The sequence below is a fragment of the Epinephelus lanceolatus genome, chromosome 19 (assembly GCF_041903045.1).
Source record: "Epinephelus lanceolatus isolate andai-2023 chromosome 19, ASM4190304v1, whole genome shotgun sequence".
NCBI lineage: Eukaryota > Metazoa > Chordata > Actinopteri > Perciformes > Serranidae > Epinephelus > Epinephelus lanceolatus.
This window is the reverse complement of record NC_135752.1, coordinates 40,903,443-40,929,572: the sequence shown is the minus strand read 5'-3', so window position 1 is coordinate 40,929,572 and position 26,130 is coordinate 40,903,443. Positions and strand designations below refer to the sequence as shown.

Genomic DNA, 26,130 nt, shown 5'->3' with positions numbered 1-26,130 from the left:
ATCTTTTCAAGGCATAAAATGGACTGTGGTGAGGTAAAAGATTTTGTCCACAGAATCCACTTAGTGGATGACAAGCCTTTCAGACGTCCATACAGGCTGGTCCCACCATGCCATTATGACAAGCTTCGGACTGCCCTGAATGAGATGGAGGAATTAGGGATAATTCGTAAGTCTCAGAGCGAGTATTCATCTCCCCTTGTTCTGGTTGTCAAGCCGAATGGTGATCTTCGCATCTGCAATGATTTCAGGTGGTTGAATGCAAGAACAGTGAAAGATGCACATCCCTTACCTCATCAGACGGACGCCCTCGCTGCACTTGGTGGTAATGTGTTTTTTTCCACAATGGACCTCACATCAGGGTTCTACAATGTCAGACTGCATGAGGACGACAAAAAATATACAGCGTTCTCCTCCCCATTTGGCCTCCATGAATATAACAGGATGCCCCAGGGCCTGTCAAACAGTCCTGCCACTTTTATGCGAATGATGATGTCCATCTTTGGTGATGAGAACTTCACAAGTCTGTTATGTTACCTGGATGACCTTATGGTCTATGCTCCATCCGAACAGGTTGCCCTTGAGAGGCTGCAGATGGTTTTCTCACGCCTCGCTGTCAACAACTTGAAGCTTTCACCTAAGAAGTGTCACTTTCTTTGCCGGTCTGTAAAGTTTCTGAGACACATCATATGTGGAGATGGTGTTAGGACAGACCCGAGTAAAGTGCAGGCTATAAATGATGTGCAGGAAGCTGACCTGATGGAACCTGATGGGGGGACACCATGTGCTAAGAAAATCAGATCTTTCTTGGGAATGGTTCTTTATTACCATCATTTTATTGAGGGATGTTCTGCTAAAGCTAAGCCACTGTTCAACCTTGTAGCTGAGCCTGCTGCACCACACAAAAGAGGGAGAGGCCATAAACCAAAATTCGAAAAATGCCATGTGAAACTGTCTCCACCTGACTGGACTGATGAGTGCAGAGAAGCTTTCAGAACTTTGAAATATGAGCTTGTGCACAGTGTTGCATTAGCCCATCCGGACTTTAATGCACCATTCATCCTGGCAGTTGATGCCTCCTTTGATGGCCTAGGAGCTGTCCTCTCACAGCTGCCCCCTGGTGGAAAAATTGCCAGAGCAGTGGCGTTTGCCAGCAAGACAGTATCACACTCCCAGCTGAACTATCCAGCACATCGGTTGGAGTTTCTCGCTCTTAAATGGGCGGTGTGTGATAAGTTTAGCCATTGGCTGAAAGGGCGATGTTTCACAGTCTGGACTGATAATAATCCTTTAACATACATCTTATCTAAGCCTAGATTAGATGCATGCGAACAGAGGTGGGTTTCAAAGCTTGTAGCATACAGTTTCGACCTGAACTATGTCCCTGGCACAAAGAATGTGGTTGCTGATGCACTAAGTAGAGAGCCATTTGTCCAATCATGCATGAGCCACCGTCTTGTAACTGAACCTTATGCCTCATTACTGAACCAAGTGAGCAGAATGGTGGATAAGACTGTGCAAGATGCATTCAGATGTACTACTAACTGTCAGTTGGTTGTTGATCAGTCCCTGGAGGAAACTGTTGTCACCCCGCCTCCTTCTCAGGGGTCCCTCCCTGCACAGGACATCTCAGCTGTGCTGGATGCACACGATTCTGGTGGTGTCAGCCGAGTGAGAGTCACAGGACCAGCTATTCCCCAGCTTACTAGTGTGAACCAGACCGCCTCTCTGCCAAAGAGTGAACTGGTTGGTCTGCAAGAGCAGGACGCCATCTTGAGCAGAGGTCTCTTTTACATCCAGCGTCACAGGAGGCCCACTAGGCAGGAGCGTGCTGGTGAGTCCCGCGGTGTGATGAAACTACTGAGGCACTGGCCCAAGCTCTCTATCAAGGACGGGATGTTGTACAAGGTAAAGAAGGACAGACAAATGAACATGACAATTCACCAGTTTGTGGTTCCAGACTCCCTAAAGGCCCAAGTCCTCCACGGCCTCCATGACTCTGCTGGCCATCAGGGGCAAGCCCGGACACTCTCTCTTGCCATGCAGAGATTCTTTTGGATAGGGATGGAACGGGATATCATCAATCATGTGAGAAACTGCTTTCGCTGTGTCGTTAGAAAGACCCCAGAGCCTAATGATGGCTGCCAGTGGAACTGGTTCTCTTGTATTTATTGATGATGTGACTGCTGACAAGAGCAGCAGGATGAAAGCTGAAGTGTTTGGGGCACCATTATCTGCTCAGATTCAACCAAATGCTTCAAAACTCATTGGACGATGCTTCACAGTGCAGTTGGACAATGACCTGAAGCATATTGCAAAAGCAACCAAAGACATTTTTAAGGCAAAGAAGTGGAATGTTCTGCAATGGCCAAGTCATATCATCTGACCTGAATCCAACTGAGCATGCGTTTCTCTTGCTGAAGCCAAAACTGAGGGCAAAACACCCAAAACACAAGCAGGAAGTGCAGACGGCTGCAGTAAAGGGCTGGCAGAGCATCACCAGGGAAGAAACCCAGCATCTGATGATGCCTATGTGTCCAACACTTCAGGCAGTCATTGACTGTAAAGGATTTGCAACCAAGTATTAAAACTGACTGTTTAATTGATGATTATGTTAGTTTGTCCAAATACTTATGAGCCCTTAAAGTCGGGGGACTGTGTGAAGAAATGGTTGTCATTCCTACACGGTTCATACTACATTTTTGAAAAAAGCCTTAAATGAAAGCTGAGAGTCTGCACTTTAAGCAGGTATTCATTGTTTCATTTAAAACCCATTGTGGTGGTGTACAGAGCCAAAATGACAACAACTGTATCATTGTCCAAATAATTATGGACCTGACTGTATATGTGGAAACTTTTCTGCAGACTCAGTCTTTAGAAACTTTGGAATCTCTCGAGAAAGTTAAGTTCTTTTAGTCTGAATGATGCTTGACCAATCAATCAATCAATCAATCAATCAATCAATTCTATTTATAAAGCCCAATATCACAAATCACAATTTGCCTCACAGGGCTTTACAGCATATGACATCCCTCTGTCCTTATGACCCTCACAGCGGATAAGGAAAAACTCCCCAAAAAAACCCTTTAACGGGGAAAAAAATGGTAGAAACCTCAGGAAGAGCAACTGAGGAGGGATCCCTCTTCCAGGACGGACAGACGTGCAATAGATGTCGTACAGAACAGATCAGCATAATAAATTAACAGTAATCCGTATGACACAATGAGACAGAGAGAGAGAGAGAGAGAGAGAGAGATGCAGGACAGACGGTAATGACAGTAGCTTACAATAACATTAATGAAAGTAATAATATTATAGTTATAGTTCTGACTACTGTGGTACAATATGTTGAAAGTATGTATTAATATCTGGCAGCATACATGTGTGACAATAGTCATATGTGTATAATAACAGTAGAAGTATGACTAATGACTAATGATGGCAGCAGCAGCAGGAGGCATCTGGCAGGACCACGGCAGCAGCACAACCACACACGTCACGCTGTCCAGGCACCGCTGTGATATGAGTTAATCTGAGAGACAGTGGAGCACAAAGGCTCCGGAGAAGAAGCCGAGTTAGTGACATCCAGAATGGCCGAGTTAGCAAGATGCAGTAATAGAATACGAGAGAGAGAGAGAGAGAGAGAGAGAGAGAGAGAGAGAGAGAAGGAGAGAAGGTGCCTGGTGTATTATAGGGGGTCCTCTGGCAGACTAGGCCTAAGTCAGCCTAACTAGGGGCTGGTACAGGGCAAGCCTGAGCCAGCCCTAACTATAAGCTTTATCAAAGAGGAAAGTCTTAAGTCTAGTCTTAAATGTGGAGACGGTGTCTGCCTCCCGGACCGTAACAGGAAGATGATTCCACAGGAGAGGAGCCTGATAGCTGAAGGCTCTGGCTCCTGATCTACTTTTGGAGACTTTAGGGACCACAAGTAACCCTGCGTTCTCAGAGCGCAGTGTTCTGGTGGGATAATATGGCACTATGAGCTCTCTAAGATATGACGGAGCTTGACCATTTAGAGCTTTATAAGTTAACAGTAGGATTTTAAATTCAATTCTGGATTTTACAGGGAGCCAGTGCAGAGAAGCTAAAACAGGAGAAATATGATCTCGTTTCTTAGTTCCTGTTAGTACACGTGCTGCTGCATTCTGAATTAGCTGGAGAGTTTTTAAGGACTTACTAGAGCTACCTGATAATAGAGAGTTACAGTAATCCAGCCTTGAGGTAACAAAAGCATGGACCAATTTTTCTGCATCTTTTCGGGTCAGGATAGGCCTAATTTTCGCAATATTACGCAGATGAAAAAATGCAGTCCGTGAGGTTTGTTTTAAATGAGAATTAAAAGACAAATCTTGATCAAATATTACTCCGAGGTTTCTTACGGTAGTGCTAGAGGCCAGAGCAATGCCATCTAGAGAAACTATGTCATCAGATAAAGAGTCTCTGAGTTGTTTGGGGCCAAGAACAATAACTTCAGTTTTGTCTGAATTTAACATCAGGAAATTGGTGCTCATCCAGGTTTTTATGTCTTTAAGGCAGTTATGGAGTTTAGTTAATTGATTACTTTCTTCTGGCTTCATCGATAAATACAACTGTGTATCATCCGCATAACAATGGAAATTTATAGAATAGGATACAATAGGATTGGTCCGAGCACAGAACCTTGTGGAACTCCAAAACAAACTTTAGTACGTAAGGATGATTCATTATGAACATGAACAAACTGAAAACGATCAGATAAATAAGATTTAAACCAGCTTAGTGCAGAACCTTTTAGGCCAATTAAGTGATCCAGACCAGACAACACTGGACCTACCGGAGGGTCCAGCAGAGTTAGAGGTGATGAACATTCACATATTTCACATTAATGGCCATCTATCAAACCGATTAAACACTTTATTACTTTACTTTTGTTTGTTCAGTTCATTTAGGGACATGTTTGTGAGGTCTTTTAAGGACACAGGCTGACCTGGCAGACAAACATCCCACCTGTTAGACCATACCTTTGTTTTCAAGTCCTGGTCGCACCAGAAAGTGGCACAGTGAAATTTCTCTGAAGTCCCAAAAACTTTGTGATGTAGTAACTGAGGATGTCGTCTGTCTGGAAGAAAGAAAGAAAGTAATGAATAATGTGAACGTAAGATAGTATGTTCAGTTATTAGTTATGGCAGATAGAATTTCCCTCTGATTTCCTGATGGTGACATATTTAAGAATTCAGAGTGTTCTTACCTGTGTTGATGGTCTATGATGCTGGAGACGAAGACAGAGAGCAGAGAGCTGTTTATATCTCTGCAGAGAGGGTGAACGCCCTGTGGTCACATGATTTCACAGAAACAGACTCAGAGACAAACAGGCGAACTCATGAGCAGAATGTGGACTGTTTCTCTGTACTATATTGTGAACGAATGAATGTTACTGTTTACGATCTGTTTATATTCAAACCTGTAAGTCCAACTAAAGTTATGAGGACTGAAATAAACATGTTTGTTTTTGAGTAAAAACATGCTTGTATAAAGTCAGAGGGCTACACTGTCAACATTATTTAATTCTTTGTAAATATGATTTCAGTAAACTGACTAAATAGTGCATGTTGTACAGTTTATAGTGTTAGTATGTGGCCCAGACCCACTATGCAGCTGAACTTAGTCAAATCAAACATTGTTTACTTTGAAGGACCCTGTTTTTCCTTACTTTTATTTTTATTTTTTTGTTATTACTAACATTCATATCATGTCATTAGCTGCTGCAATATTTGAGCTTCCCTGTATTGTGTTTTTGTAGAACACTCCTCCTTTCATTCACTTCCTGTTTTTCTGAGTTTTAAGGCAAACTGTTTTTCTGAAATCACATGACAGCGAAACCTCCCAAAGCAGCTTTCAACAGCAAGATAATTAAAAGTGCTTTCCATTAGATAGAAAAGGAATTGCCGCAACAAACAAGTAAAGAAAAGAAATCATTCCTAGTATATAAAATAAAAATGATCAGAGGTGATCAGAGAGACTTCTAGATATTTTAGTTTGTGCAGATTTGGAGTCTACGAGCTCAGTTCATCTACACAGCAAGGGAAATATTCATAGTGCAGATTCTCAGACTGGTAACCATCATGGAGACTGGCTCCTTCACCTTCCATATTAATCATCATTTCCATTTTATTCCCAAACTGTTGTGCATAAGCTATCAATATTTTTTACTAATAATGAAAAGTATGTTATGACTATTAACACCTCATCAATTCATAAAGACATCACCCCCAAAGTTCTGATCCATTCAGGATCTCCTTCCATCTATCAGCTGAAACCAAGGAAAGAGAGTACTGGAACTCCGACAAAAATGACTCTTGGTGAAAAAAAGACAAACAAGAAAAACAAAACCATCTTGCTTGTGGGTGAAACAGGAGCAGGAAAATCTACTTTGATTAACACTCTTGTCAACTACGCCATGGGAGTGGAGTGGGAGGACAATGTCTGCTTTCAGATTGTAGAGGAGGAGAGGAAAAGCCAGTCACAAAGTCAGACATCAGATGTGATCGTGTACAAGATCTTTGGTTTTGAAGATCAAACTCTGCCCTACTCTCTGACCATCATCAACACTCCTGGATTTGGAGACACCAGAGGGATCGAGCATGATGCCATCGTCTGTCAAAGATTATTTGACTTATTCCGCTCAGACGATGGCGTCCATGAGATCAATGCCGTGGGTCTGGTGATGAAAGCCAGTAAAATCGACTGAGTGATCGACTGAGGTACATCTTTGATTCAGTCATGTCTCTGTTTGGAAAAAACATGGAGAAGAAGATTGTCGTCCTCATCACACACTCAGATGGTCTGACTCCTGAAAATGTTCTACGAGCTCTAGAAGACGCAAAAATCAAATGTGCCAAAGATGAAGAGAATCAGCCTCTTCATTTTATGTTCAATAACCGCCAGAGCACAGAGAGAACAACAGAAAAATAAGTTTGCTTTAAAGAGTGTGTGGGATGTGACAATGGAAGGAATGAGTCAGTTCACTGATTTCCTGAGAAACACTGAACCTCAGAACCTGGAGAAAACCATCGAAGTGTTGAGGGCACAAATCAGACTGACAGCCTGCTTCCACAACCTGCAGGAGAGGATCAAGCTGACTGAACTAAAACAGAGAGAAATCCATCAGACTCAGGAAGCTCTGAAGAAATATCATCAAGAGATGAAGAAGAACGAGGAGTTCACTGTAGATGTTCATGAGGTCTACAAAGAAAAGAACCTATCTATGGTGGGAAATGGGGGTTGGTGTTTTTTGAAGGAGCTGTCTGCTGCACTGTCTGCGAGGAGAACTGTCACTATCCTGGATGCACAATGGCCTGGAAACCAGAACACTGTGAGGTCATAAAAGATGGCCGCTGCACTTCATGTACCGGGAAGTGTCCTGTATCAGATCATGTGAAAGAAGACTGGATTTATGTGACCAAGACAAGGAAAGTTAAAAAGACTCTACAAGATGCGAAAGAGAACTATGAACAGAGTAAAACAGGCAGTAAGAAGACATCAAGTCTTTTGGAAGATGTAAAAAAAGAAAAGTGAAGAACTTCAGAGAGGAACGGATCAGTTCAGTGGAAGAGTCCTTCAATCATATCATCAAACTGGAGCAGAATGCCCTGAAAGTGAATGCAGTGTCCACTCATGTCCACTTGGACCTCCTGATTGAGAAGATGAAGAAGAAAGAAGACACAGAGAAGGTCCAGAAACTGGAAGAGATTAAAAGACGAATGGATGAAGATGAAAAAACCAGATCAGTGTGGCGCTACATGTCTGCAGCTGGTAAAGCACTGAAAGAACAAATGCCACGGCTGACTTTTTAAACGTAATACAATTTTGGGACCCATTGACTGTCAGTCTGATAGTCTGGCAAATATTTTGGGCTGAGCCCGCGGATATCTGAGCCAAGACTTCCTCTTCTGTGCCCAAGTTATTTTGGCTAATATAAAACATGTAAACAGATATCTGCCTATGAATGTGGAGATTTTCTTTCAAAAGCTAAATCATTGTAAGATGATAGTCAACGGGCTCTGAGTTTGTTTTTCAGTCTATGTGTTCTGCCTCTCCACACAGACCTACCTGCTGCTCAAACATGATTGGTCAATACTATTCAGACTGCAGATGAAAGCCAGAACGCTCCTGATACCAAAATCTTGACCTGACACCTCCAGATTCTACAAACATATATAGATATATGTTTATAGATATTAAACATGACAAAGTATGTTTTTTATTATATTTATATGAAGTGTGAGGCAAGGAAAGGTTATTTCTATAACGCATTTTGGTAACAAGGCAGTTCAAAGGAGAGGGAGGAGGAAATCAATCCAGTTTAGTACTGTGCCAGAGTCCCAGTTTGCCAGTCAGTCTGGTAATATGTTGTGGTCGACCGTGTCAGTTGTGTCACTGAGATCCAGAAATACTGAGACTGAAGTTCTGCCACTGTCTGTGTTTTAAGTGAATGTCATTGAAGACTTTAACAAGGGCGGCTCACTTAATTTGTCCATTCATCTATTTTTCACATTATTGTTTAATTTCTATTTGCTTATGGAAAATTGTAAAACATTTTGTCATAGATTTTGTTTTCAGAGGTCATTTTTAATTTAGTTTTATGCTTGTGTTTGTTGGAGATAAAAATTTATTTTTTCATTGATGAAATTAAAACCTGTACTGCTGGGAGAAAATGAAGAAAAGGAAGAAAATAACAACATAGAAAAGACAAGAAATGAAGTCCAATATCTGTCAGCATATGTCTTGCTTCACTTCATGTTTGAACAAAGTGCTTTCACTAGTTTCACAGTGTACAGCAGAAGCAGATACATCCAGTATGTACACTGTGGTAGTTGATGAAATAATCTCAACTCAATGTTCACTTGTTCTGGAGCTTTTGACTGAATCACACAGCAGTGTTTCACCTGTCAAGCCAACATGGATGAGAAGTCGTGGAGTTGCTCAGAATCATGGGAAGTAGACTCACTCTGTTGATGAAGACCATGTGATTTGGTCAAAAGCTCTGGTTTGAGATGGAGTGAGGACGCCCCCTGCTGGTTAATGTTGAGTACAACAGCTCTCTCCTTGCTCTATATCACAAACTAAGGTCACATGGTGTTGGACAGAAATACTTTTATTTATCTGTAGTTTCTTTGTGTTGGTTCATTGTTTCTAATCTTTTAATGGATATGAAGCTGTCATTGATTCTGATGTTGACAGACATTTTAATAAACTCTTGTTGTGACAGTAACACAACACTGACATATATAATAAATACAGTATAAACATATAAATCAGTTAAACATGACATTTTCTTCTCATATTAATCAGTTTATATGGAACATGTCACAGAACTAAAGTCAGATTGTCGTATGTACTCTGATTTTTATTACAATCAATATTATTACATGTTAGTTACCCGCTGTCTTCATGTGTGTTCATGCTTGTAACAACTAGTTAAAACATGTCACATGACGCAGGCCACGTGGAAACATTTTGTTCCATTTATTTTGTCCTTTATGTTGTTAACAAGCCATATAGGGCTCTAGTTTCCCGGCGTAGCGCAGGTGGCACAGGGTGGCGAACCCCGCACAGAGCTAGTTTCGAGCAGCGCAACCTGAGGCGCGCTCAGTTTGGTAGTTTGGCAGACCGAGGTGCGCTGAGATGGGTGTGGCGGCGCAGCAGGGGGAGGTGTTGACAGATCCAGCTTGGCGCAGTGACAGTTTCGTGCGAAAAGGCTTCGCCATCTGAAACCAGGTCTACTGTCAGCGCAGGCGGAGCGCAGCCGGTGTAAGCCGAAGTTTGGCTGACTGGTGGACAGTGCGCACATGTCACCAAAACCTCACAGGCAGGTTTCCAGAATATCAGGCACATTAACAATGCAATAAATAGCCACAAAACCACTATTCAATGCAACTATCTGCAATCAGCACATAAATGTATCTCTATATCGACTGTCCCGTCACATCTGATGTCAGATCAAAGGGGATTGGCACCGTTTGGCACGTTTGGCACGCGTAATGGAAACCCAACCTGATTTGATTAACACAGCCTGCAAACTAATGAGTTCACATCCCTCTCAGCCAACCACAAACAGCCACAGCATCAGATAGGGAGTATATATTCAGCATCTGTCATCTTAGAAAAGTCAAAAGAAAAGAAACAGAGTGAGACTGCGAGAGAGAAAGAGAGAGCGCGCACGCACACACGAGAGAAACGCAGCATTGATTTACAAATGTGGTGACCTCCTCCCAGGCTACCTTTGCATCATCAGCCCGTGGAGGTCTGCTCGCAGTTCCGTATATTCGGACACTGCGAGCTTGGACCTCCCGGACCAAAACATCAGTTTCCTCCTGGGAGAAGTTTGGTCGTCTGACGCTGCTGCTCTCTTCTGCCATGGCAAATTGAGTAAACTCTCATTACACCTTCATGCGGCGCATTTAAGGGCGAGGAGAGGGGCTCATTTGATTGGTGTGATGTGTGTAAAACCCACTCCACGCCTTCTCTCCTCCCTCTTTCCGACTTGCGCCGGCAGGAGGGACAGAGGTGGGAAAGAGGAGTAGCTGCGCCAGGCGCACGGTGTGCCAAACTTGCAAAATCCGCCTGGCCACACCCAGTTGGTGAAGCACAGGTGCGCTGCGCCCCCGCCTCGCCCGGTCTGCGAAACTAGAGCCCATTGTCATATATTGTGTTGTTTTCTGTGAATCCTGAATAAAATCTGTGCTGATGAAGTCAGTTTGTTCAGAGCGTCTTCACTGGACCATCAGCAGGTTTTTGGCTCTGTTGAAGTTTCTGCTGAACTTTGTTTGTCTTTGTTACTGAAACAGTTTAAGTTCATTGTGAGCAGCAGCTCTGACACAGATTCACTGGACAAACACACACCACCATTAAAACTGATGCTTCATTCAAGTGTCATGAAGACTGTTGGTGATGGTTTCTGTAGTGACCACTAGAGGGAGCCAACACTGCATCACTGTAGGGATGATGTGGCCTGACGAGACTCTGCTCAACTTCAACACACACACTGTGAAAGAAGAAAACCTTGAGTAAACACAAATCATCAAGGCCACATGATGCAATAGATTTTTGAGTCTTCTCAACTTGTGACTGTTGCTGACTTTACGAAGGTTCACAGGTTTAGACAAGAGTTGTGCCAACTGGGATCTTCTTATTTACCTCATTATGACGTTCCTGTCAGGCTAACAGTTAAATTCCAGCTTCAATGCCTTTCAATTAACACAGATTTACTTTTTGTATAAACGTACAGCTCTGAGTTTAAAACTCTGCCTGTCTTTTTTTTTAAAGATATTTTTTGGGGCATTTTTAGCCTTTATTTGGTAGGACAGACAAGACTGAGGGGGAGAGAGGGAGTGACATGCAGCAAAGGGCCACAGGCTGGAGTCGAACCCCGGCCGCTGCGGCAACAGCCTTGTACATGGGACGCTTGCTCTACCACTAAGCCACCAACGCCCCAAAACTCTGCCTTTCTAACTGTAACTGTATTTAAGGTGTGCTCAGTAAATGAATGAGTAAATGAAATAAAGAGCAAACAGCTGAAAATGAACTAAACCTGCTTTGTTGCTTTAAACAAACATGATTCAACATGACTGAAGTAAATCTGGCCTCCAGTTCAATATTCATACAAATTCAACATGTTGTCATCATCTTATCTTATGACGAAAACTCTGTGTGTGTGTGTGTGTGTGTGTGTGTGTGTGTGTGTGTTCCATGTTTTTCTCCTCACTGACTTGGTCAGTCCATGTGAAATTTGGCACAGTGGTAGAGGGTCATGGGAGGATGCCAATGAAGCAATATTACATCAACTGGCCAAAGGGGGGCGCTATAGCAACCCATTGAAATATCAAACTTTGAATGGGCATATCTCATGCCCCGTATGTCGTAGAGACATGAAACTTTGCACAGAGATGCCTCTCCTCATGAGGAACACATTTGCCTCAAGAACCCATAACTTCCGCTTATATAGATTTTCCACCATTTTGAATTTTTTGAAAAACACTTCAAATGGATCTCTTCCTAGGAAGTTTGAGCGATCTGCATGAAACTGGGTGAACATAATCTAGGGACCAATATCTAAAGTTCCCTCTTGGCAAAAGTTGGAAAACTTACTAAAACTGAGCTTCTATAAGGCAATGAATATTGCGGAGGGCGTGGCTCATCACATAAAGGTGTATAACATCTCAAGGGTTTCACCCATCACCACGCAACTTTGTAGGCATATGACCACACATAATCTGAGGGGACCCCTCCATTATTGACCCCATCAAACAAAATGGGGGCGCTAGAGAGCTCATTTCTTATCTAGGCCTAACCGCCACATGGATTTTTACTAAACTTGGTAGATATGTAGAACAGGACGCCTCAAGGTGACTGGAGAAATTTAACTCTAATTGGCAACTGGGTGGCGCTATAACAACAGAAAAATGCTTCAAAATGGCTAAAATGCGACCGATCGCTGTGGCTCCCCCTGTGGACCAATGTTGGTGTTGTTTTCTAATGTTTGGTATGACTAAGTCATGGTATGGTATGCTGTACATAATCATGGAAACTGTCAGTGTGTCATTCTGTCAGTCAGTCATTCTGTCTGTCCCACGTTTTTCTACTCACTGACGTGGTCAATCTACTGTACTTTAAATAAAGCAATTGTACTATCAAGTTCACAAACACTCTGTCTGAATACATTGCTCTTCTTAATGGGTTCAGTTGACTATTTAATCTGCAATTTCCTATGACCTGTATCCCAAACACACAACATGTGAAACTGTCCGTGGGCAACTGTGCACTCAGTGGGTATGGACTAGTGTTACTATATTGTTGACAGTAAACAAAACACTCTGAGTTTTCTCCATGAGTGAATATAGTGATAAATCCTACTGGACCTCAAACACTAAAATAGCTACTGACAATGCCACAAACATTCATCCTGAAAATCAGCTGTGTGAGTGAAATGTTTAAAGGAGCACTAACCACAATGAAATGGACCAGTTAAAAGCTGCGCCTGTTGTCAAGTGGCAACTGACACTGACACTTCAACTGACAATCTCTATTTCAGAGCCAAAGGGGACGTACATGCTTCAAATGACTGGCTGAATGGCTGTGAAGTTTAACATGAGCACTAACCACAATGCACAGGAACTGGCCTCCCCACACACATTCATTGAGAGACGAGCTCGATAAAGACGGTCTGGACTGCTTCAAAGGTGTACCCCATAATGTTCACGGCATACAGAAGGTAAAAGAGGTCTGCAACAGCAGTGCAGAGGTCTGGTAGGTCATGCAGCACGACGGCCCCCTCCAACACAACAGCCACGTCTTGAACGTTTGGTGATATGGCGGCAGCATCATCTTCTACGATGGCGTGGAGGGCAACAGACACACCTCTGAGGATCCAAAGTTCATGGTCAGTGTCCTGAGGAAAGTAACTCAGTCATTTTTGTACCATGCTACAGACTGCTGACATTCAGTCTGTGGAAGTTTTACAAAGATGTGTTAAAGTTTGACTCAACAGCAGCATCTCTTTCAAAAAAACAATGACACTGTTGTTATCACACACCAACTTTGTTGTGATGAGTTTTGTTAAAAGGACAGTTTGATGAAAGATGAACAGTTGTTAGAAAATATCAATACAAAGGTACAAGAAGCTTGTGGATCCAAAAACTGAAGCTGAAACATCGACAGTACCTGTAAATTTTATATTTTTATAGTTTAGTTTTTTATCATGTAAATCTCGTCACTGTGAAACCTAAATCTGAGGACATTGTATAAACTGTATAAACTGTCACATCCATCCACCTCATGTTTATTTAAAAACCCCTGTACATGAATCTTTCTATATTGATCTTATTATTCCAGCGCCCTCTGCACTCTGCACCATCCTACTGTTTACATCTACAGCTACATTTATATCTGCTCATAGTTAATTGTTGGTGTTTGTCTTTGTCCATCTTTGTTGTCCTTGTTTTTATTTTTGTGTGTATTTTTGTGTTTGTAGGTTAAATTCAAACAGCAACCTCCAGGACTGAAAAATAAAACCAACACTGAAGTGACAAAACCTGCAGTGAGTCAGTCCCCACAGACCCCCATGTTAACATGCAGAAATAAACATGTTTACAGCCTGGTACAAAAAACATTCATGACAACTGTATGGGGCTGAATTTAGATAGAACTCACCTGTTTACATTTTATTAACACTTAAATGTTACGCATCATTAAGGGCGGGGCCTCTTTGAGTGACAGACTGTCGATTGATAGTGAACTGTCAAATCCACCCCTCACTCCTCCACCCTCTCGTCACTTCTGGCTCCAAAAAAACAAGATGGCGATGACCAAAATGCCAAACTTCAAAATGGGTTTCCCCAAACCAGTGGGTGACGTCACAGTGGTTACGTCCATGATTGTTTTTACGGTCTGTTGTTACATAGAGTCAAATTCCTTCCACGTGTTTTCACGTGTTTGGCCGATAAAGTTATTCAGAACTTATCTGATTGTTAAATAATTCAGGAGAGTGAAATGTTTGTAGACTGAAGAACAGTGAGAATGTCAGAATAATAAAACTTGTGACATGGAAATTTAAACGAGTGAAAATACAACAGGTATTCTGTCAGTGTTATTTGTTCCCCACTAACAACAATAGTGACTCTGCTGATGATGATGATGGTAACACAAATACACAGTATCATCCCCCTGCAGAGCCACAGAGACACAATTTTAGTTGTGCGCATGTGCGAGTTTCAGAGCCACCATTTTAGACATCCACATGTGAGCTCAAGAGGGCGGGGGGCAATCAGAGGCTCACAATCCCAAAAAACTTATCAGTTTTTAATTCAGCCAATCACATCACAGTAGTGGGAGGAGTCAACATTTCAACAGAATATCTTTACAAAACAAGACATTTAAAGATGTCACCTTGGACTGTGACAAACTGTGCTGCACATGTTTACTGATGTTTTATAGACTCAGTGATTGATTATTGAAAAACATCATCATAGATTCATCAATAATCAATATAATGGTTATTCACTGCTGAAATTCAGTCTCCTCTGAATGACTCTGCTGATGTTAACACGTCTACAGGAAATAACAAGAAGACTCTGACCGCATTAAGCTCATAGGAACATCTCAGCCTGGTTGTCATGGTAACAGAGACCACGGTCCTATAATTAGTAATTTATCAGCAGCTTCATATCTAATTAAAGTTTTTCAGTTTCACAGAAATGCAGTTCAGAGAAGTGAGGCCGCTCTCTGCTCCCCCGCCTTTACATGCTCGCAGTCTTCACTTAGCAACAGTTGTCATGACGCTGATGTGCAGATTGGATACTTTCACACAGACACACTGAGAGAAGCCCAATAGAGACAGAGTGCATTTAACTCCCGCCCTCACCATTGACTTTGTATTACCTGAAGGTGCCTCCTTGTCTTTAACGTCTAGCAAACACAAACTACCTAAAAGCTGCTCTGTGGTGGGATGCACTACCAACACTGTAAAGAATTCATAACTAAGTTTTCACAAACTGCCAAACCAAAAAACTGAGCTTTAAAACAATAAGACGTGAGGCATGAGCAGGAGGATATGAGGAAACTGTGGGATCCTGACACTCAGTATGCAAACATGCAGCCAGCATTTTGCTAAGTTGGCCAGACAAACTGTACAGGTTGAAGCTAACTAAGCTATGTAATGCCTGGTTTTAACCTTTTGTATCTTAAATGGAGATTTTACCTTGTGATTTGGTAAAATAATTGAAAACATCAAAGTATGTCACTACTGACCGTTCAGTGGGATCTTTTCTACAAGATAAGCAAAGAATAGAATAGAATAGAATAGAATAGAATAGAATAGAATAGAATAGAATAGAGTTTATTGCCATTTGCACAGGTACGTTACAGTACAGGCACATTGGAATTCTTGTGCGTCTCTCTTTGTCAGCTTAGTTAAAAAAAATATAAAAATATAAAATAGACATGTTTAATTAAGACCTAAAATAAGTAAGTAAGTAAGTAAGTAAAGTTTATTTATATAGCACCTTTCACAGATACTACATCACAAAGTGCTTTCCAGCAGACAAAACAAGTACAACAAAATAAGACAACATTAAAAACAAAGCACAAAACAAAGCATTAAAAACAAAGCAAGGCAAAAGACAAGGTGTCTGCAAAGTGCAAAATGTAAATAAAACATTAGATAAAAGAAAAATAGTAAGAGATTGATGGGGTAAAAGGAGTTAGTTAACCAAAGGCCTGGCTAAAGAGCAGTGTTTTCAGTTGTTTCTTAAAAGTGTCACATGATGCTGCGGATTGCAACGAAAAGGGGAGGGCGTTCCAAGGTTTGGGAGCAACCACTTGGAAAGCTCGGTCTCCACGAGTGACGAAACGAGTACATGCAACTGACAGTAGGAGCTGATCCGAGGATTTTAGAGTGCGACAAGGAGTGTAAGGTTGAAGGAGGTCTGTGATGTATGCAGGGGCTAGACCATGTAGGGCTTTAAAAGTCAGGAGCAATACTTTAAAGCTGATTCGGAATTCTACTGGAAGCCAGTGGAAGGAGGACAGGATTGGAGTGATATGAGCCCTCTTATTGCTACGGGTTAAAAGCCAAGCAGCAGCATATTGGATAGTTTGGAGACGGGCCAACGAGGATTTATTCAAACAGGTAAAAAGTGCATTGGCATAGTCTAAGCGAGAGCTAGTAAAAGCATGAATGATCATTTCCAATTCAGCTTTGGACACAACTGACCTTAATTTGGCAATGTTCCTAAGTTGTGAGAAACAAGATCAGGTGAGTAGGCTGACGTGATTATCAAATGATAGGGCTTGGTCGAATATGACACCTAAATTACGAAGTTTGCATTGGACACAATTGGTTAAAGACCCGATACAAGACTTCACGTTTGAGATTACAATGTCTGGGGCAACAATTAGAGTTTCTGTCTTTTCATTATTAAGTTGGAGGAAGTTGTCCGACATCCAGATTTTTATGGCCTCCAGACAATCAAGTAAACTAGATAGTTTGTGAACCTCTTCAGGTAAAAATGAACAGTACAGTTGAATGTCATCTGCATAGAAATGATAGGAAATGCCTTAGAATCTGTCAATAATGCGACCTAGAGGCAACATATAGAGGGCAAATAACATAGGACTGAGGACAGAACCCTGCGGTACACCACATGACAAAGGTGCCGGGACAGACATGAACTGACCCACAGACACAGAAAAACTCCTATCAGTCAGAAATAAAAGAGCAGCTCAAATAGTGCAAACACACAAATATACAAATCCACTCATAAGTGGTAATACAGTACAGTGGATGTGGAGAGAACCCTGTATAAAATAAATATAAAAAGATGTAACGAGTAATGACATTCCTAATACTGATCACTTATTGCACATAATATATTGCACATGTGGAGAGTGAGTCCATTACAGTTTTGCACATTTTGTATATGTGTATATGTAGGGACAGGTAGTGTCAGTGATGATGAGAGGCTGCAGAGGGGGGGCTGTCTTCCTGAAATCCAGAATGAGTTCTTTTGTTTTGTCTAGGTTGAGAACAAGATCATTGTCCTCTCCGTAGACAGTGATCTTGTGGACCAGGTCCCTGTACGATGACTCATCCCCCCCTTTGATCAGGCCAAGGATGGTCATGTCATCCGCATACTTAAAGATGATGTTATTGTCCTGAGTGGAGGCACAGTCATGTGTATAGTGAGAAGAGTTTAGGGCTGAGACAGCAGCCCTGGGGGGTTCCTGTGCTCACTGTGAGCTCAGCAGAGACCTTCTTTCCCATCCTCACCACCTGCAGCCTGTCTGTGAGGAAGTCCAGGATCCAGTTACAGGTGGGTGTTGGTACTCCCAGGTCCGCCAGCTTGGCAGTCAGCTTCATTGGTCTGACTGTATTAAAGGCGGAGCTGTAATCCAGGAAGAGTGTCCATGCGTAAGTGTTGGGAGAGTCCAGGTGCTGCAGAATGGAATGAAGTGCCAGTGCCACCGCTTTGTCCACTGATCTGTTCGAGCGGTAGGCAAACTGGAGGGGGTCTGTGTGTCTGGGACCACAGAGCTTATCTGCTTTAACACCAGCTTCTCCAGACACTTCATGGCAACTGAAGTTAGTACAACAGGTCAGAAGTCATTCATTGTGGTGGTGTTAGGTTTTTTGGGAACTGGCACAATAACAGAGGACTTAAAGGTGCGTGGGACTGTTTCCTGTGAGAGAGAGGAGTTAAAAATGTCTGTGTACACCTCCGCCAGCTGTTCTGCACAGGCCTTCAGGACTCTCTGTGCCACACGGTCAGGTCCAACTGCATTGCGGGGGTTCACCTGCCTCAGAGCCCCAAGGACCTGTGTGTGCGTCAGTTGGAGTGCATTCTCATCAGGGTCACAGGGGGCCTTTTGGGGAGTGTCTCTGTTGTGTTGGTCAAACCTGGCATAGAAACTGTTGAGGCTGTCTGATAGAGAGGCATCCCGGGTCACAGTTCTGTTTGCAGATGTTCTGTAGTTGGTGATTGATTGGATTCCCTGCCACATGCTCCTAGTGTTATTTTCCCTGTAGCGGCTCTCAAGTCCTTGCGTGTATGTCCTCTTGGCAGCCCGGATGGATTTTTGGAGGTCATATCGGGACTGCCTGTACTCCATGATGTTTGCTGATTTGAAAGCTGTGCACCGATTTCTGATCTTATTGCTTACAGCAACCAGGGCCTCTGATTGGGAAACACACGAATAGTCCGGGTGGGGATGCAGATTGAAGTGCACCAGTCAATGTAGTTGCTAACAGTATCTGTGTATTCGTGTATATTATCTGTGGCTTCCTTAAAAATGTTCATATCTGTGGCCTCCAAACAGCCCTGCAGCTCTGCCAGTGCATCGTCAGTCCACATCCTCACAGTCCTCACTGTGACTGGGTCTGCTTTGAGCCTCTTGGTGTAGGTGGGCCGTAGCAAGATAGCAAGGTGGCTGCATTTTCCAAAATGCGGCTTGGCGACAGCAGTATAAGCATTTTTAACGTTACTACAGCATTTGTCCAAGATGTTATCTCCCCTGGTGGGGAAACTGATAAACTGGTGAAACTTGGGGATGCTTTTCCTGAGGTAGCATCTGTTAAAATCTCCCAGGATAAGGACAGCAGCATCTATATATGCTTTCTCATGTCTGCTAATCATATTGTACAATTCTCTGAGTGCACTGTCCTCGTTAGCCTAGGGGGAGACATACACTACACTCAGGATAATGCACTGCAGTTCTCTGGGCAAATAAAATGGTCTGATCCTCAGGGTGATATACTCCACATCTTCAGAACATAACTGAGATATTACCGTGTTGTCGGTGCTCCAGGATTATTTGACAAGGACTGCTGTTCCTCCCCCACCAGTTTTTCCGCGGTCCATGGCGTTGCGGTTGGCTCTGTAAACATTGTAGCCTGCCGGTGTTGTAGCCTCATCGGGGGTCCGCTGTCCGAGCCACGTTTCACAGAAGCATAACACAGAGCAGTCCTGTATATACCTCTGAGTAGCCATCCCACTGAGTAGATTGTCCATCTTATTTGCCAGAGACTGAACATTAGCGAAGAGTATGACCGGAAGAGTTAGCCGTCCTTTCCTAACCAGTCGGCGGAGTCTCCGCTCTACTCCTCCCTGCCTGCCCTGCTTCCTCGTCGGCCTCCGGGCGCCAGGAAGTGCCCCTGCTGCGGCTCGGCTTGCTGTTGGTCCAGCGTGAAGCTGTAGGTCCGGGAAGGTTTTGAGGATATTAGTGTCGAAAAATCCTCTGACTCAAGTTGCCGAGTTGTAACAGAGTCTCACGGTCATACTTAACATTGGCTCTGACATAGCAAACATGAAAATACAGTAAAGTTAATACTAGAATGGTAACTACATAAAGCTTGACTCAGAGGTACACTGTGTCGCCGACCACGGAGCACCATCTTGGATCGGAGAAAGGAGAAGAGACACTGAGGTAAACCCACAGTGTTGTCATTGTAAGCTAAAATTAACACAGACTCATGTTAAATGTTTATCGAATGTGTTAGCGTCTGTTTATGAGTCACAAGAAATCCTAATAATCTTTTAGAAGGAGTAGATGTTACTGTAAGCTAGCTCAGGCTCTGTTAAATTTAACAATATGCTGACATAGTAAGACAGTGCTTTGAAATGGCTGTCAGAAATGACAGAGGTAGTATCATGTTTTACTATCTGAGGTGTAACAGGTGGTGTGTTTCACATGTTTAGAATAAGGTAGATATGGTGTTGCACATGGTCAGTAAGTCAGCACTGACGCAGGCTTATAACTCTGATAAAGGCCCGAAATGTAGCTGTAGGGAGGTACAGAGAGGCAGGATGTGACAGATATATTTCAGCAAAGCTCCACCTCTTCCTGTGCGCAGATACACACTGAGGACATAACGTGATGATCAGAGTAGACAGCGGACACACAGGAAGAAAGACAGACGGGCAGAGAGACGGTCCACCTGAACATGGATCACCTGTCGGTACTGGTGCTGGTGCTGGTGCTGTGGAGCTCAGGTAGGACTCTGCTTAAAGATGATGTGTTATTATTAATATTTGTACTGAACCTTTAAATCAGAGAACAAACTGATCACACACACCAACATCAAGTTTTATTCTGTTCTTCTTTCAGTCAGTTATTAATCTATTATCCAACATCCAATCAGTGTGTTTATATTCAGTGACTATCTCAGATGGACCAGTCGGTTCATGTGCAGGCCTCACTTAAACAGTCAGTGGGACTGCCCGAAATAAGAAGAACACACTGGCTGCACAAATCTGATTTTATCAGTTTCACAGAAATGAACTTCAGAGAAGTGTGACGATCATCTTCACTGGACAAAAACTTTATTTAGTTTTTGAATCTATTTTTAGTCCAGTTTTATTTCTGCAACATCCAATAAATGTATGAATTAGTATAACTGAGTAATGATCTGTCTGTGCAGTGGTTCTCATCAGTAGTGGGGGAGTCCGCCATAGATTCAGACTCAGGACAGATGTGTAGTAAACGATGCTGCGTGTGATGCAACATCTGATTGGTATCAGCCTCGATGTTTCCTGTTCACTCTCCTGCAGCCTGATCAGAGCTGCTGAAAGTTACGCAACATTTCTTGTTGCTGTTGCTTCACATTAAAAGAATAGAATAGAATAGAATTTATTGTCATTGTACAGGGTACAACAAAATTATGGGTGCTCAGCCCACACAGTGCAAAAGAAGACAATAAAAACGTACATGACATAAAACACCTACTGGTAGAAAAAAAACAATAAATAAAACAGACACAGTTGTGCAATTTAGCAATAAATATAAATATAAGTGCATGACTGTTCCTGTGGGTGTGTGTGTGTCTGTCTGTCTGTCTCCGTGTGTGTGTGTGTGCGTGTGCGTGTGTCTGTCTGTCTGTCTCTGTGTGTGCGTGTGTGTGTGTGTGTGTGTGTGTGTGTGTGTGCGTGTGTCTGTCTCCATGTGTGTGTGTGTGTGTCTGTCTGTCTGTCTGTCTGTGTGTGTGTGTGTGTGTGTGTGTGTGTGCTGGAGGGAGGGGGGGGGAATCAGTGTTTGTTGGCAGTTCTTATGGCCCAGGGGTAGAAACTATTGCAGAGTCTGAGAGGTGTGTGAATTAATTGACCTGTAGCGCCGCCTGGAGGGCATCAGTTCAAACAGGTGATGGGCTGGATGTGAGGGGTCTGGTGTTGTGGATATGATCCTGTTGTGACAGCAGGATTTGGATATGTCATCCAGTGTGGGCAGAGGGCAACCAATGATTGTTTGAGCTGAGTTGATCACTCCTTGGAGGGTTTTCCTGTCAGCTGCCTTGGAGCCAGCATACCACACACACAGAGACAGTATGTGAGGATGCTCTCCACAGAGGAGCAGTAGAAGGCCAGCAGCAGCCTCTTCTCCAAGTTGTTTTTCTTGAGAACTCTCAAGAAGTACAGCCGCTGCAGTGCCTTTTTCACCATAGCTGTGATGTTGGTGGTCCAGGAGAGATCAGCTGAGATGTGGGTGCCCAGGAACTTGAAGGAGGTGACAGTCTCCGCACTCTCTCCTCCGATGAAGAGAGGGGCGGGGTCATCTCTGTTTTTCCTAAAGTCTATGATGAGTTCTTTTGTTTTTCTTGATGTTCAGAGAGAGGTTGTTCTCTGAACACCAGGTAGACAGCCTTCACACTTCGTCCCTATAGGCAGACTCATCTCCACTGGAGATGAGCCCAATGATGGTGGTGTCATCTGCAAACGTTATGATGGTGTTCGTGGGATGGGATGGACTGCAGTCATATGTATAGAGAGAGTAGAGGAGGGGGCTCAGCACGCAGCCCTGGGGAGAGCCGGTGCTGAGTGTGTGGGTGGAGGAGAGGTGTGAGCCAATTTTGACAGTCTGTGGGCGAATTGTGAGAAAGCTCAACTGGACAAACACAGGGGGGCTTTTATTGTGAAGCAGTCACAGGAAACACTACGTGTTTGACATTAAGGTGAAAAAGTGTGTCAACCAAACAAGACAGTGGCCATTTTGTTCATCTTGTTGTCAGTGGATTAATCTGATATATGATGGTGAGTAACAGACAGATTATCAGACGTGTCTTTGTGGTGGTTTCACGTCTGATGGTGGTTGTTTTGTAGTGATGGCTGAATGAAGCCTTATGAAGCTTTGCAGCTGTCTCTCTGTTAGTGCTGAGAAAGATTCAAAGTTTCACTGCATCAAAGACAGTAAACACAGTGACACCTGGTGGCTGAAACACCACAACACAACCACCATTTTAATAGTTTTAGTCTCGTGTGCAGTAAAAGTCCAAGAATCATGTCTGTTATTATATCTGTCATAGGTGTCATCAGAAGTGCTGCATTAAATGTAGATGGTTTGGTGTCATATGTTACAGTAAAATAATAGTTGACAGGCCGACATATAACAAAATGTGTCACTGTGGGCTCATTATGTCTATATGTATATAAAAATATATATTCACAATTTCCCCTCAGGGATAAATAAAGTATTTCAGATTCTATTCTTATTAATTCAGCAGCAATTTAGTAATCACTATTTTCACAGTTAGTTTTACTTTGTAATTTGACATGATTTTAAAGTGCCACTACTTCACGTGTATTGTCTTTGAGTTTTACAACCAGTCTGTCTCATCCTCTGTGCTCAGCATTCGAGCCTCCCACCATCATCCCAGAGCTGACCTGTGCCACTGGTAATGGTGAAATGTACCGAGGCAGGATTGCTGTGACTGAATCTGGCAAAACATGCCAGAGCTGGTCGGCTCAGACGCCACATCAACACAACAGAACGCCAGAGAACTACCCCCACAAGTACTGTAACTGAAACATGTTGTTTTTCATTAAAGAGGGACATATGGTCTGTTGCCTTTATTGTTGAGTTGACCTGTGTTCATCATTCTTACTGTCTGTCATTTGTCAGAGGCCTGGATAACAACTACTGTCGTAACCCTGACAATAAGAAGATGCCCTGGTGTTACACCACTGACTCTGAAACCCGCTGGGAGCACTGCAAGGTGCCAAGATGTGACATAGGTACAACTAATCAGTGATGGTGGTTCTTCACCCATTTACAATAATGATGACGGTGATGATGAAGGTCAGTGGAAACACGTGTGTTCAGAACAGGCCGATTGCTGGGCCTGTGGTATTGCAGCTTGTAGCTTTCTGGAGAACGGCTCATACAAACAACTTCATGCTCAACACAACACTTCCTTAGATCCTGACCAATACACCTGGGCCCCAAACAGCTAGAGATTTATTATGAAGTTTACACATGAAAATATTGAATCATGTTGCTATTCTGACTCACTGGACCCTGAAATAATTTACAACCCCCCAAAGCACTTAAAAATATGCAAATCATGATATGATGCATTATTATTCTCAAACTATCCAGAATTGAAAGCTTCCCCTTGAACAGATGTTAGATTGCATGTGTTACAGTCTCAGTGAGGGAAACGGTGAAAAGTAAAGCAAGGCAGCATTTACCCTGGGCCCCTAAAACACTAAATAAAAACACACCAAAGTCACTTCTACTCAGAGACACCGCTGAAATATACTTTGCAGATATATTAATTAATCCAAATAGGTGTATTAGTTGCTTGCTTCGACATAACCGCCATGGGTATAAACTAGAGCATGGCTTTAATTAGAGGAGATATTTTGACAGCAGTGACATCATTAGTGTCAAACTTAAACAGTGGACATAGATGAAGACATGCTCGACTCAGTTCACAGAGCTCTGGAGCCTCGCCCTTACTGCTGCACAGATCCTGTTCACTTGTGTATTCAAAGATTATTATTACTAAATGTGTTCTGTGTCCAACTTGTGCCAAATTCAACACTGCACGTCCTTAGTTTGTCCTTATTTATTTAGTTTATTGTTCATCTTTTGTTTATTTGTGTGTCATATCAGTGATGTGACACATCTATAGTCTCAAGTTTCATTCCAAATATTCAAGTGTCATCTATATATTTAGATTTTATTCCATATATTCTGACTTTCATTCCATGTACTGCAACTTCACATTATATATATTTGTAATAATGTCCTAAATGGCATGCCATAATATAGGGGTAAAATGGGTACAAACTCTCCTGATGTGTATTTCACAACTGGTTTCAAGTTTCAAGTCATTTATTGTCATATGAACAACAGCTACAGAGAAGAAGTCACTGGCAATGAAGACGGGTGAATGAAGTAAAGATAAATGATGAATACAGATTACAAAAGTACAGATATGTGATGGTTAAGATTTGACAGAAAGACTTTGGCGCTGAAACTCTACAGGGAGATTTTGTAAATTGAGGGGCGTCTTCCCTGAGCAGCAGCAAGATAAATCTCCCCATAGAGTCCAGACACTGGTGGTGACTCTGATGGACTGATGAAAAGATAAGATGATGAATCTGTGAAGACTAGGTGTTGACTGTTAGGTGGGGCGTGGCTACAGAACTAACTACAGAAACAAAGACAATCATATTTAAAAAGACAGCAGCAAGATGGCCAACAGTGAAGGTGTGTTGCTGTGCTATTGGTTAAAAGTGACCATCTGACAGAACAGCTGATTTCTTAATTGACAGCCTCAGACAATGACAGCAAGCAATTGTAAGTGAGTGAGTGAGCATGCGTGTGAGGAGTCCTCCCACAGATCTGTGTGGAGAGTTGACTCTGACTGTGTTCACTCTGGATCTGCTCTGACAAAGTGTGCAACATCACATTCCTTTTCCTACAAGCATACAACCTCAATCCTGATACCATTTTTAACATGTATTTTTCATAATATAATCAATATGTACAAGTAATTGCCTTTCAGAGTACACAGCATGTGCTTTAGCTCACATTTGTTTTAACGAGCCATAAACTGTCAACGCTGTTACCTTTCCACAGTAACAGGATTTGACATGTGAGTAGCAGGGATGATCATCATAGATAGCTTTACTGTCTTTAAAGGTCAGCCTTATCAAATGAAAACATTTTTAAAAGTCATCATGTGAGTGTTATTCAGCTAATGTCCACAATATGATGAAACTGGTTACTTGATTTACTGTGAATGAGCCCTTTGATATGTTTGTATGGTCTGGTTGTTCTAAGTCCTGTTTAACTGCTACAAAACCCTTTTTACTATTGGTTACTATGTTAAATAAATGAAATGCTCAATAACAAAAATGATTCCAAAACGCTTGTCAATAATGTGTGCATGGAACTGCAACAACAACAACAACAACAACAACAACAACATGAGACCTCTTAGAAATGTGACGTGCTTCACTGATACAACAATACCAATCAAGTGCAGAACAATACCCTGTGACTTGGGAGGGGAAACTTCATAGTAGTGTGTAGACAAAGATGTTCAGTGTAGGCAGTAAAATGTGTATCAGCTGTTACTGTAACAGGGCTGGCAGTCAATCCTATTGTTGGTGTTAATTTCATAATGTCAAATGTCAAAATGATGATTAAAAGAGACTTTCAACTCTCATCATTATAATTTAAACTATACTATATTTTGGACAGGGCCATTCTTTTCATATTTCTCTTCTAAAAAATTATCTTTTTTCCTAATAGACATGTGATCGCCATGCAAAATCAGGGTGCACTTGATAATCTGAATGAAAACAGGGATTTAAGTAC

The 26,130-nt window shown here is 42.4% G+C and overlaps 2 protein-coding genes, 1 long non-coding RNA gene and 1 pseudogene across 3 annotated transcripts in view; 3 read left to right on the top strand and 1 right to left on the bottom strand.

The window, feature by feature from the left end:
- LOC144458721 (uncharacterized) overlaps window positions 1–5,346 on the bottom strand; it is a 93,508-nt gene extending 88,162 nt beyond the window's left edge. The window contains exons 1-2 of the long non-coding RNA XR_013488104.1: window positions 5,225–5,346; window positions 4,998–5,095 (exon numbers count right to left, since the gene is read on the bottom strand). This is a non-coding gene — a long non-coding RNA (uncharacterized LOC144458721). The remainder of the gene's footprint in view (window positions 1–4,997; window positions 5,096–5,224) is intronic.
- Window positions 1–26,130, top strand: part of LOC117269852 (scavenger receptor cysteine-rich type 1 protein M130-like) — a 103,424-nt gene that overhangs the window by 54,417 nt on the left and 22,877 nt on the right. The gene's annotated exons all lie outside the window — the stretch shown is intronic.
- Window positions 6,434–8,897, top strand: LOC144458716 (uncharacterized; annotated as a pseudogene).
- Window positions 12,551–24,217, top strand: LOC144458717 (putative apolipoprotein(a)-like protein 2). Its single transcript, XM_078161877.1, has 4 exons — window positions 12,551–13,414; window positions 20,381–20,519; window positions 23,147–23,309; window positions 23,419–24,217. Exons 2-4 carry the CDS (start codon window positions 20,471–20,473, stop codon window positions 23,546–23,548), a joined length of 342 nt encoding a protein of 113 aa, XP_078018003.1. The 5' UTR covers window positions 12,551–13,414; window positions 20,381–20,470; the 3' UTR covers window positions 23,549–24,217.